Source organism: Struthio camelus, chromosome Z, assembly GCF_040807025.1.
Source record: "Struthio camelus isolate bStrCam1 chromosome Z, bStrCam1.hap1, whole genome shotgun sequence".
In the NCBI taxonomy this organism is placed as follows: domain Eukaryota; kingdom Metazoa; phylum Chordata; class Aves; order Struthioniformes; family Struthionidae; genus Struthio; species Struthio camelus.
In genome coordinates, this window is record NC_090982.1 from 70,261,045 (window position 1) to 70,274,426 (window position 13,382).

The following is a 13,382-nucleotide window of genomic DNA, read 5'->3' on the forward strand; positions in this document are numbered from 1 at the left end:
GTAAATGACTGCCCTTCACCTGGGATACCTGTAAGTAACAATCACACTGAACCAGCAGGATCCACTAGCTAACACACAGGTGCACCAGGTGGGATCACACTGGAACTGAAGAGCCCGGACGCCTTGGAGAACGCGGGGATGCAGAACGGCCTGGTGAGAGCTGTGCAAAGCTGGTCATGCTGAGAGCCGCAGCACGAGGGGGTAAGCGGCACAGCGAGCAGGGACAAAGAAGCTCCAGGCATAACACGAAGAACCTCTCACAGTAGAAAGCTGTGACAGACAGGGAGTCTCGGAGTGAAGTCCTGGCTAACAGGGACTTGCAATCGCAATCAAAGACAATCTCTGCTATTGTCCAATTCAAGCCACTCTAGGATGTGGGACTTCTGATGTTCTTTGTTGCTGAGTCACAGACAAGCACCTGTCTCCAGTATCACTTTCTCCTTCTGTCAAAAAGAACGCACCTCACTGAAGAAGTGGTTAACCATTCAGGTGTTAGCATTTGACTGTTTTGGTGTTTTTATGCTATTTAGGTAGTCAGTTAACACTGTATGGATTAGAAAAGCCTTTTTAATCAAGAGAAGCTCAAGTATAACAAGAAAATGCAAATTTTTCTGCATGAGATGTTTTAAAAATGACTGCAGTTTCTGATACTGATTCAAGTGGGAATGCATGGGACAGTATTAACAGCAATTAAAAGTATTACCCAAGAGATATAATTAGACTTTTAATCAATATCTTCTCAAACCAACAATCAAGAGAAGCACTGTTGCTGTAATCTAAACTTAGGATTAACCTTACCGACTTCAGGAGAGCTGCTGCAAAGCCTGGAGTTAAGTCAGGTATATGATAGTGAAGATGAATAGTTGAACGTTTGCATGATAACTAGCAAGATGCAGCAGAAAAAATACAAAATTGGAAGTGAGCCAAAAGAGGACAGACTCTCAAAACTTATTTGTCTGCAGTTTACTGCACCTGTCTACAATGTGTGTATTGTAAACCGGAATACATCCGCATCCCAAGAGTCTTCATGCTTATTATGTTTAAGGGTGTAAAAGACAGAGTGTATTGAACAGGCCTTAACTGCCTTTCAATCATGAAATCTCAGTTTTACAGGCTCCAAGGAGACTGGTTTGCAGAATATGCACATAGACAACACATCCTCCTCCTCCAGATCACTTACCAAATAAACCACATTGGTAGTGTAAAAATTAAGCAATTTAATGGGATTGGAAACTCTGACATCTGAGGAGAACAGTTACTGGGTAAGCGCTTTACCAACTATAGTGTTCAAAGTGGAGGAAAGATCCCATAATGCCTTTTGAGAGCACAAGACCAGCTTACAGCTATCTGTGACAGAAATGTTCCTGCCTATGTTCTTTAACCTATATTACATAATCTGTAGTTATATGTTTGGTAGGTTTCTTCCATGGGATCTTTGGACAAATGCAGAAGGAGACAATTCCTAATTTTCCTGATTTTGTAACTTAGGCAATGATAGCTGGATGGAGTATTTTAAAATAGGCAAAACGTACTAATCTATGCTACATAATACAATGTACTCAATTTGGATTAATAAAAAAGTGTGCAGAATTATAGTTTCTTCATTCTCCACAGGAATTTCTGTGTTTATTGACACGTACCAGAAATCCTCCTGTTTTTGAGTTCTGTATCAGAGTCAAGCCAAGGTTCATTTCTTCCTTTATCTCAGTCACATTTGGAATGGTTGTTAAAGCTAAAATACAAAGAGATTAAATAATGACACAATAGTAAATAAGATGCACAAGCAATTTAGTAAATTAGAATTTATTTTCTAAATTTTTTTTCCTCGGGATCTAAGATTCCTCTTCCAAATGCCTGTATAAAATTTTGTGAAAGAAGAAACTAATCTGTGTGAAAAATCTGCTAAACATGAATGTTAATTCATAGATGTTAATTAAGTATGGGAGAAAATGACATTTAGAGTGCCTTCCCTCAAGGGTTAAAGGCAACAGAATGGAAAAGAAGACAATTTCTTCTTTTTAGTACTGTGTACTTTTAGTTGGTTGAACAGCTACAGTTGGGTAGCTGCTGTTAACAGTCCACAGGACATCAGATTCCTCTGATTCAGTATCAAGCTTTAGATAAAAATATGAAAGGACCCATGGATGACAGAAATGCTTTGCATCTTAAATAAAGTTTTAACAGGCATCTCAACATACTGTACTATGTTCAGAAAAAAAAATCTAATTACTGTCCTCTGTCATTCTGTATTTTCACTGCATCCAAAAGGGAATTTCATTTGAAACTTAGTCTACACAGAGGACCATAAGCACACAGAGCCAGAAAAGGCTTCATATAATATGAAGTGCAATTCAAAATGAGACTGTAATGAGAACCCTCAAGTATAATGTAAATATATTATAAATATTACAATGTTAATAATAGGGCTGATACAAATGGCTAAGAAAGATGATGAGAGTGCTGACAGAGGCAGAATAAAAAGTTTTATTGGGAAGGTATAGCAAATAGTAATTATGAGAATGCAGTTCTACAATAAGCTAATTCCAGAAAACAAATCCACCTTAGCAATGTGTGAAACAAATAGCAAAAAGACAAAAAAAAGTTCACGTGAGTATCACATGGGCAGCTGTAAAAAGTCATTATGTGCAATTGATTTTAGAACTCAAGAAATATAATTAACAAGAAGGGAGAAGATCATTAGAAAAGGCCTTATAAAAAACCGTGATAACCGTATTTCATTCTTGAAGGGGCCAAAGACTAAGGAATGCTGATCTTATCGATGAAATTGAAATTCCTCTGAATGCCAGTACAACAACATGCGCACAATCTTTACTGACACCTATTTTTGTTATTGCTCTTGCTGACTGCTGATTATTGACATATTCACCTGGTACAAAAATGAGGAAAAACTGAACAATTATAGTGAGACATTACTCATTACAACTTACCTTGTAAATTCAATTTTTTGCAGGTAGTTTTGGATGTACCAACAGGACATGCATAGATATCTCCAGTTCTATTAGCTGGATAGCCACTCCAGGGTGAACCAACCAACAACCTAAAATAACAGGAACTGCATTATTCCTTTAATGACACTGGAAAAGACCATCAGCAATATTACAAAGCAAACTGAAAGTAACAGGTAAAGAGGCTTTCCTAAGATATAGTACCTAAGGAATTAAAGGGTTCTCTCCAGAGCTGTCCAGAAGGCGAACTTTATTTAGATGTTAATACATTGGATTCAGTATGTAAGGGGCAACTTTGGCAGAGACTCCTCCTGGGATTAGACTGGCTCAAATATATATACTGTTGCTATTGTGATCTCAAGCCAAAATGTCAGAAGAGATACAGCAAAGGTATTAAAATATGCTAATACATTAAAAAAAATATATATATACACATTGTGAATTGAAAGACAAAAATTTTTATTCTCCTACCAGGTAACAGTTAATTGATTCCTTTAAGTTATTCTTTTAACTGATAAGAAGCATTTCCTACAGGATTTACTCAGCAATAGCAAAGTACTTATGTCTGACTTTGAACCCTACCACACCTTGAAAACACTGAATCAGAAAGAAAACACTGCAGGTGACTGCAGACTGCTGCATGAAGTACATTTGTTCTTCAACAAGATGTTTAAGGCTTACGAAAATTTCTGCATATGCTATGAGGTGATTCACTTTCTCTAAGTTATTCCTTGGTCTGCCATAAGGCTCCCACACCAATATCCACTCCTCAAAACACCTTTCTCAATTTCTAATCTCAAAAACTTTAAAAAAAAAAAATCAAATTCACCCCATGGGAATACTGCTTAACAATACCTATGTTTCAGTATAATAACTCTCTAAGAGACGGAGACCGCCGGGCAGTTTAGGGTAGCGTAGGACTGGAAGATAAGGATAACTCTTCATACAGTTTTGTACAGAGTGAAACGTGGGTAAAGCGAAACATGACCAAAAACATGAACTCAACAGATAAGAAAAAAATGAACTGGCTGATTAGAAAGCAGGGACTGCAGGTATTTCCTCCAACAGCAATGTTAGACTGTCGGCTTATGCAGCAAAGCCTATGGTAGTAATTAATGCTTTTATGGGACTGTAAAAGGATAAGCAATGGGACCCCCGTATGGAATATGAAGTTTCATAAGAAAGATTGCTAAAAGCTCAATTTGCCTCCTCCAAAACTTAATAAGTAGTTAATGTAAACACATTGCACCCTAACAACAACATATTTTATAAAATAATTATGTTTCAAAGTATTGCTATATATCCCATTAAGTTTCCAGGGATCATCTGATTTCATTGCTGCAATTTTATAATCAGTTTGAATAAAATAGGCTTGATAAAAATATATAGTTTTAGATGAACAAGCAAGAGTTTGAATCCTTTTCAGCTTTGCCGTAAGGAAAATACTATCTGCAATTTTTAAAGTTGATACTTGTACTTAAGAGTACAAATAATATTATTCCATTTTACTAGTCCAGTTAGGAGAAAATTCACAATCTATTTTCTTTGCATACAAATGTTTTAAAAATATCTACCTCCTTTTTAATTACCTTGTTGAAAAATAGTGATTACGCAGGCAACAGGAACCGGTCTTGTGCACTTTTAGCATCTCTAAACCTGCAATTCAGGTTCATATAAATACCTCTCTATAAAACTAGTGTACGTTACAATTGCTGCGAGGATGCCTCTGACCTTGTAATTTTCCGTGCAATATAATCTTTTGTGCACAGTGGAAACCAGAACCACCATTGTTCAGGACCAAACAACCAGAACTCTCCAGAAACCGCTCCTTCGGGCATACACCAGGAGACCATACAACCAGCAAACGCTTGCAATGACACATAGGGCTGGAGCCAGTGAAGTCACTGACAGACGGAAGACAAGGTGTTACATACAGTCTTTCCCCTTGATAAGTACTACAGAGTAATATCCAGTAATAAAATGCTAACTGGGCTAATGGGAGAGAGAAAGGGCTATCCGCTTGCACAGCAACAAAAAGAGAATAAAAAAGGAAAGGACAGCATAGGGGTGTGAGTAATGCTGTAAGGATATATTCAAGTTTCAGACGTTAAGTTTCAAGGTGAATATCGCACTGCACACTTTTGTACATATCTGCATGTTTTTTCTGTCTTTCCCAAAGTCAAACATATTTCAGAATCCACACAGGAGAAGGACAGTTGCTATTTAAAAGAATGACTTTAAAGGATCTTGGAAATACCCCTACGTCACCCTGCCTTGTCACTTAATTCACTGTAATTGTCTGGTCTGCTCTGGAATCGTTCTGCAGCGATGGGTTATCTTGAAGTCTAAAGCACATTGTTTATACAGACAGAGTGAAAATACGAAGCAACAGGAAACTGTTCTGTGATGATCTCACTCCTCAAATAGTTGAGCCATAATCATTTTCTTGCCCACATTTCTACGTTCAGTTAACAATGGCTGATGTAAATTAAAGATTCCCAACTCGTACTTCCGCTGCCGAGGGGACTGATGTGGCAGCCCTTCCCTCAGCCCTCTCCCAGGTCATCCCAGGGAACGACATTTGCTCTGCGGGGCCCAGAACCAGAAACCGGAAAGCTTCCACCTCATTCAGCTATGCCTACAGTAGGGAAAGATACCCTGGAAAACTAACTTGAGAGAAAATGTTTTTAATTAATGCACTGATAAGCATCACTAGGTAGCTGGAGACAGAGGTGTGTTAGAAGTTTGTGGTTAACGCTAAAGTTTCGACTGAGATGTTCCGGAAATAGGCCTATACATTACAAGGCAATTACAACCTTGATATAGGGCACTACGATGACAAGAATGTGCGTTAAATATAAATTTGGATCTGTGTCCCAAAACATGACTTTAAAGCATCATCATTTTTTCTCACACTGCCATAAAGATGCAACTTCTGCAGGCACCAGCCTCCCTGTTATCCTGGCAGGCCGGGCAGGAGCCAGTAATGGACGAGTGCTTTGAGCTCCTGCTGCCCCACACCAAACTCTAACCTTGGGACTGCCATAAGTCTACCCGTGACTCCAAAAGCAGAGCTCGGCACCAGGAAACCTGACACAAGCTGCTGTCTCCTGCTAGCACCAGCTTTCAACCAAGGTCTGTGGCTCTTGAAGAACCCTCTCCACCACCACCAAAAAAAAAAAGAAAAGAAAAAAGAAAAAAAAATAGTACTTGAGCACTAGCTGTTGCAAAGTCTAAGCGTAGAATAAGCAATTCTCTCTGTCAGCATGACTATTTGAGCTTGCTCCATGGCCTTTAAGCTGCTCGGCAGTAATCTGGGCTCTGAAGCTCCTGCTTTTCCCAATCCCAACTTTAACTCCAACCCAAACATCTATTTGTACCAGAAAACCAACAGTCTTTACACTCTTTTACACCCAGCCCACTTTCAGAACTTAATATTCACTTTATTTCACTTTTGCTAGCCTTAAAATTATCCTTACAGCTGTTGTGTCGTTCAAACAAAAAACCTAAATCAAACAAGATACGCTCCTCTCATTCTAAACGCAAATCTAAATCTGTGCCAACCGTGCCTAAAGCAAACTTAATCCTAGCTTTTATTTAGCTTACATTCCTCGTACTTTATGGGAAATTATTATACTACCTTCCCCTTCGCTGGAGTTTTGACTTCATTGTAGATTTGTGGGTTGCATGAGAATATAAAGCCTTTAAATCTGCCCAAATGCTAACCCTACTCCCAAAGCCATAATTACGCCATAAGTAAAAAAAAAAAAGGTGCCAATAAAGTGCCATACACAGAATTTAACACTTACAACTGAATATTACTGGAACTTTAACTTGCAGAAACGATTAGAACCTGTTTCCTTATTTGACTTAAGAACTCTAGCCTGCCATCAATATTTACTTGAGAAAAAATTAGGAATCATGTTCTCCTGCCAACCCTAACCTTCTGCTTTCTACTGCCAACCTTACTGCACCTAGCAAATAACTTTATTATTGTTCCTCTTGCATCCTGAGCCTTACTTTAGCTTAAAGCTAACTAACCTTAATCTATGCTATAAATCAGCATCTCCTATTTGCCTTTTGAAATGAACACGAACCATTACAGTAGATAGTTATACAATACAGCTCTGGGAAAATATATGTGTATCCTTCTAAAACATGGGAAACGAAGAAAGTAAGAGAGTATTTGGATAGCACCCTGCTAGCTACAAAAATATCTCCTTACTTTACTGGGATTAAACAGGATGTGCACGAAGCAGAGTGAAACTGAATGTATCATGAAAGAATGTAAGACATGATTACTCAAATACTTGTTTTAAAATAAACTATATCATATAGAGTATATTAATTAAGGCTCTTTTTCAGGCATGAGTTAAGTGTTTATTTTTACAATACTTCATTATGTATCCTCGTAGATCATCTTTACATAATACTATAGTGATTAGTACGTAATATTGCTCAGATATTATTAGTCAGCTCCTTAATCAGTCTCCAACATTGTATACAAAGCAATGGAACTTCATGAAGTCAAATAAAGTTCAGCTGCAATGTCATACACACAGGCTGCAGAAGTGGCAGAGCAGAGTCCAACAGGAATTATTTCTGGGAAATTACATCATGACAAAGCTAATAACGGGCAAAGTGTCCTGTAGCAGAAAACAAAATTAGAATTCGTGATGAAGAGCTGAATTCTCAGCTGTTGTCAGAATATGTTTTATATTTTATGGTGTGGGTTTTTTTTTTTCCTCTTTCTCTTTTCATGTATTTGGTCTTTAATGTTTTTTTTTAAACAAGGGTGCCAATGCAATAGGAATATAAAAGTAGAAAGGACCTCTTGAATCATCTGACCCAGTTCCCTACAATTACAGGAAATGACGAATTGATACGAAGACCAGAAAAGTCTTCATTCTCATAGGTGCTTCTCTGCACATTTCCAAAACCCTTATCATCGAAAACTTACAATCCTTTAAACAAAAGGCTAAAAAAAACCCCTCAAAAACTATGGTGAGTTATAGCAAGAGAGGTTTGACTGACAAAAGGCATTGCAGAGAGAAGCCACTGCGGCTTCTCAAAGCAGAAAAAGGCAAAGCATAGGTCATGCAGGTGCAGGAAACACAACTAGGCAAGGAACCATGTTTGCCTGTAGCAGTGGTGCTGACGCTTAAAAGCCTGAGGTAGAACGACGGTGGCATATTGTTTAAAAAGAAGTTGGCTAAAATGTGCTATCTTCATTAAGGTCAGAATGTTTCGAAAACTTATTGATTCCAAGAAAAGTTACTGTAGAAATATGTCTTTGCATCAAAACATTTTATTGGTCCGAACAGGCAACACACCAACTTAGGAGAAAAGCTATCATGCTTTTATATCAGTAATGATCAGTTTGCAGTGATTTTAAAAACTATTTAGCAGTGCAATGACTATGTAAAACACCAGTAATTGTAGTGCTTTTTAAGGTGTCTTTACTGACATGATATGAAATAAAACAATAAGTATTTAAAAAGAGGAAAAAAATTCGTAACAAATTCCAAAACAAAATTCAAAAACTCCAAATCCTAATCACAGATATAACCAAGTAGAGTAGCTGCAACTTGGTACCAAAACAATACATGAACAACAGATCACAGTTTTGGCTCTACTGCGGATTATATCTACAGACTGTCTTGAAGACACATATAGGTATATGTAGGTAATCTTCAAGGAAAAAACAGTTTAACAGCTATATTCAGCTGTCTTCCTCATTTGGAAAGAGATACAAAAACAAATAAACAAACCCAATCTCTGGAGAACATTAGTATTGTTAGTTTTGCAGAATATACTGTCAGTTGCTGTTTTTGGCATACACATTCAAGACAAACTTGACAGGGTACAATCCACCTTTATGAAATATTATGTTTTCAAGTGAAGTGTGCATTTGGTCTCAATTTAAGGTTCCAGTACAGGTGATCTCACCACAGGGAGAACCAGAGTGTAAACTGAATGATGTTTCTGTTGTGTCTAATTACTTGTGTGGTGGGCTGCCTGAATTTTTCTATTTGATGAGTATGTTTCCTTGGCGTTCACAACTCTCGTTGACACCATCAAAGAGCTCCAGTTTTGAAATTCCCACCAGGCACAGTCAAAAGCTTGAGCTTCGCTTGACTTGCAAGTTTGTGCTTATTTGTATCGCATCGTGTGCCATCAATGCCCACGGTGGCAGACCAGTGTCCAATTATCCCGGATCATCTGACTCTGCACAAAAAGAGCTCCCTTGCTGGTTTGTGTCACAGCTCCTCCAGCCCATACTAGCCCCCTTGCAGTCCTGAACTCCTGGTTTGATAAGTCTTCTCTCCCTGCTCTGAACTCATCTCCAAGCAGAAGTTGATAACACACTGCTGTGGGCACAGTCCCAGTTCTGCAAAAACTCTCCTGTCTTTATCATTTTCTGTAGCCCTTATTGCCTCATACAGATGCCTCCCATAAATACATTCAAATAACATAACTAGATCTGTTGGTTTTTTTCGGTATCTCTCCTTTCTGCTCTTTGAGATAATATAAAAGGATTTTTAAGGCTCCATTTAATACAGCACCATGTGATTTTCTTAACAGAAGTAAGGTCAAGGAAATGTGCGGTCCACTTCAAATAAGAAGTGATGAAATTCCTAGCCGATCTTAGATTCTGGATAATCTCTCCCTTGAAGATAGTTGTCACTTGAGCAGTGTTTGATGTGGTGAGCAGCTCCACTGTGCCTGAACAGAGTTTTCAAGTGCATCATACGTTTGCTGCACAATGACGGTCTCTTCATAAAAGGATACAGTAATAAAGGCTCCCTTTTGACAGAAAGCAGTGTCACAGCCTTGTGCAAGGCCTCAGTCTGTTTATCTCGCTCCTAGTTCAGCCGTGTCAAAAAGTGTTCCACGAACGGACTGCAGGCTGTGCGGTGTGTGTTCAATCCTATTGAATAGTTTGAGTGGTTTTTTTTTTTTTCCCCAAATAAAACACACAAGAAAAAGTGTTGTTGTTCTAAGAGAATAAAAGTTAAGACTAGCAATGAAGAGAACAAGAGAGTAAACTATGACTGGCTATGCTTTTAAGCACATCTAATGATTTTTTGTGAGAAAGACCAAAAAGAGCTTTTCTTCACTGAAGAATCTGTAATGATTCACGATGACTAGAACAAGAGCTGACAGAATTCCCCTGACTTCTGGGACTACAGTCAGGCATACTGAAATGAATGAACCAGTGATGAAGAACTACAGAAGGGTCCCAGATTCATATTATTCATATACCTGGGAGAAAGGATAGCGAAATTAATCCAAAGTTCCTTTCTTCCTCTAACTCCAGCATGTACTATGAAAATTCCTCCACTACCACTTTCTTGTATATCAGGAGTAACAATACAACAGGGAAATATAAAACAAAAATAGGCTGGGTGAGTCTTGAGCTGTTGTAACACCTTACAGAAAAACTTACAAGAATAGAATACAGGACATAATTTCCCCCAAATACCTGGTATGAGCTGAAGCGTTCAATTCACTTGAGGCAAACATTCTCGTTCTCCTTCAATAGCTTTACACAGAAGTCACCAAAAAAAAGGTGGGGGGAGGGGAGAGAAAAAGAGGCTCTGAACTGTGCTGGACTAAGCACATAATTAAAACGGGCAGAAACAGAGTGAGAAACTGCCGTGCATCAGGCAAGGAGAAAGGGAAGTGCCTGCCCAAAACAGGGAGAGGATACCTCAGACTTTTAGTTTAGAGGAAACAGCTGTGCTCTCCTCTTACTTTACCTCCTGGTTACTGTCCATGTAAACAGGGTAATGCCTGAGAAGCAGTGGGATTGAGGTAGTCTTATATTTATGCATAACAAACCACATATATACGAATAACTACTTACAGTATTTGAGTACCAGTGAAGTATTTATAGATGTACAGTCCCTGCCATGACAGATACCTTAAGCTCTGTGGCTGCTGGGACCCCAAAAGAGAAAAACAACATGTTTTCCACTAAATGGGCTTACACTAGATTAATACTTTTAAAATTTCTGACAACCAGCCTTACTAGAGAAAATATTTAATTAATTACTCATTACGACCAATGCTGTGACAACAAATGGATTTCACATCAAATTTTACGGCTGAAGAACTGCAGCAGAGACAAGGCCCTTGCTCAGATTTTGTTAGAGTATACACCCAAGTATTTGTCCCTCAAGGAGGGAGCAATTAATATTATATCAGAAAAAAGTTAAATAGATGTAAGTTCACATAATTTTTAATAATTAATATAGAACTTCTCAGCCCCATTGATTTTTTTAATATGAGCAATGTTAAAACGGGATAATATCCCAGATACGTGGAATGTGTAACAGACATGCTGTTGACTGAAGAATGAATGAAATCAGAGTTAAAATTCTACAAGACACTGTGAGTCTTAGGAAACTAGTGTATTGGCAAGAAAAGTAAGAGCTGAGCAAACTATATTCTTTAAAGAAAAAAAAATCTGAATGTACACATGCAAACATCTTTAGAATATTTTCACTTTGTTTTAATAAAGTTAGCATTTACTAATAAAAAGATAACTGTAATATACATATGAATTAACAGGAAGTAATTTAAATGAAATTCATAATTACAAACATAAAAACAAGTTGCAACACTTTTCCTTAATCTAATTGGACATATAACAAGGTATTCAAACCACTTACCATTTGCCTTGTTCATTTAAAAACTGCTGTACTGCATATCCAAACTGCTCTCTTGATGGACCAGAAAATATTTTTGCTCCAAGAAGCCCAACATTGTAGGCTTCACAACAGTTATGAAGAATGCCTGTTAACAGAAAGATTAATATTTTCATATAAGCAATTAAAGAAGAATTTTGATCCCAGTGAAAAAGGCTTTTCATCTGTGCCAACTCCCCCAACAGAAGAAAGTAAAACGTAGCCTTTGACATAGGCAATAAAAAGCAACCTTTCACCTACCTATAAACAACAGTACTCATCTAGCTATATGCAATGCCTGTCTAGCACACTTCACAGGTGTTTTGCAGGCACAGATTAATGACTCATCCACTATTTGGCTTAACAAATGCTGCAGCATTACTAATGTGAGTGTTTTAGTTAAAGAGAGACAAGAAATATAACTCAGAGGTCTTTTACCCTCCTCTACCTGAAGATAGGCTTAAGGCAGAGCAAGCATATCAATAGCCTACTCAGGTATATTAAAATGAAAATCCACTGATGATAACTGTTAATACTGTTTGTAGTCCACTGTCTATCTGCAGGTTATTGTCTGAAATATGGGAATAAAAATCTGCCTACCTACTGCATCAGAAAATCTACATTTTTTAGTCATTTCAATATTACACCCGTAAGTGTTTGTTTTCTGTCCAAACAGCCAGAACAGTTGTCCAAACAGGAAAACTTAGAAATATAAACACGAAAGATTTATTGCTGCATTAATAAATTATGACACTTAATCTTGAAACTGCACTTTGCTGTGATCAGGGTATTAACTGCTTTTCCTTGGGCACTCCCATGCCTAGGAATAAGAGTATTTCAGTCCATTTCACTCCACTCCACTTTCAAGGAACCAGCAGGGCTGGGGATAAGCTTCTGCACATCCCCGGTTTGCAAGGTGTGGGAGTTCAGTTACCCATTCATGAAGGACCTGATTTCTTTATAAACAAAAGTGGTACATGGACATCAGGGAGAGCGTCTATTACAGACGCTGCAGGAAAAGGGCCTGAGACTTCTAATACCTGTGAACAGACAATTTCTTCTGCCCCTGCTTGGAGGTGGAAGGACTGAGACTATGGTGGGACCCCTGGAATAAGCTACAGATCAGCTGCAGACACTTTAGGGCTTATGACAATCCTCCAAAAAAAGGCAATTAAGGAAGAAATCATGACTTATCATTCCACTGTGCAGTTACTGCCTTTGATTTCCTGGTGAGATGAGTTCACAGAGTTGCTCAATGGTTAAACAATGTCCCTTACATTTTCCCTCCCTTCCTGTGTGCCCTGACAGAATGAGTTTTATCTATTCTACATATAAAACATGTCTCAGTTATTTAATAAGAGTTATTGCGTAGTAAAGTGGTGATCTTTACAACTGCCCCATACAACTGCAGGGATCCTTTAAGGAGATGTGCTGATCTTTGGTATCTTAAAAATTTTAACTTAAATTCAAAGCATTTTGATAACATCAAATAACAATCATAGTGATAATGTACTATAGTCACAATTGCAAGTTACCAAGCAAAGTTCACTACATTTAAAAAACGTCAATGAATTTTGTATCTTAGCCCATACAGTAGTAAATACAAATGTAATTAAGGGGAGATTAAATACAGCTCACATACATAGTTTCTACTTTCTGACCATGAACTCAAAACAGGAAATCACATATTAGTCATTTCAAACAATCACTATCTACAGCTGGC

General features: G+C 37.8%; 1 protein-coding gene across 2 annotated transcripts in view; it reads right to left on the reverse strand.

The window, feature by feature from the left end:
* LOC138064389 (integrin alpha-2-like) overlaps window positions 1–13,382 on the reverse strand; it is a 72,378-nt gene that overhangs the window by 39,511 nt on the left and 19,485 nt on the right. Inside the window, exons 2-4 of one of the 2 annotated variants that reach the window (XM_068926630.1) lie at window positions 11,645–11,768; window positions 2,949–3,058; window positions 1,641–1,732 (exon numbers count right to left, since the gene is read on the reverse strand). In XM_068926630.1, coding sequence (XP_068782731.1) covers window positions 1,641–1,732; window positions 2,949–3,058; window positions 11,645–11,768 — 326 coding nt within the window. Of the gene's footprint in view, window positions 1–1,640; window positions 1,733–2,948; window positions 3,059–11,644; window positions 11,860–13,382 lie in introns of those variants that run through there. The other variant, XM_068926629.1, reaches the window with a different exon arrangement.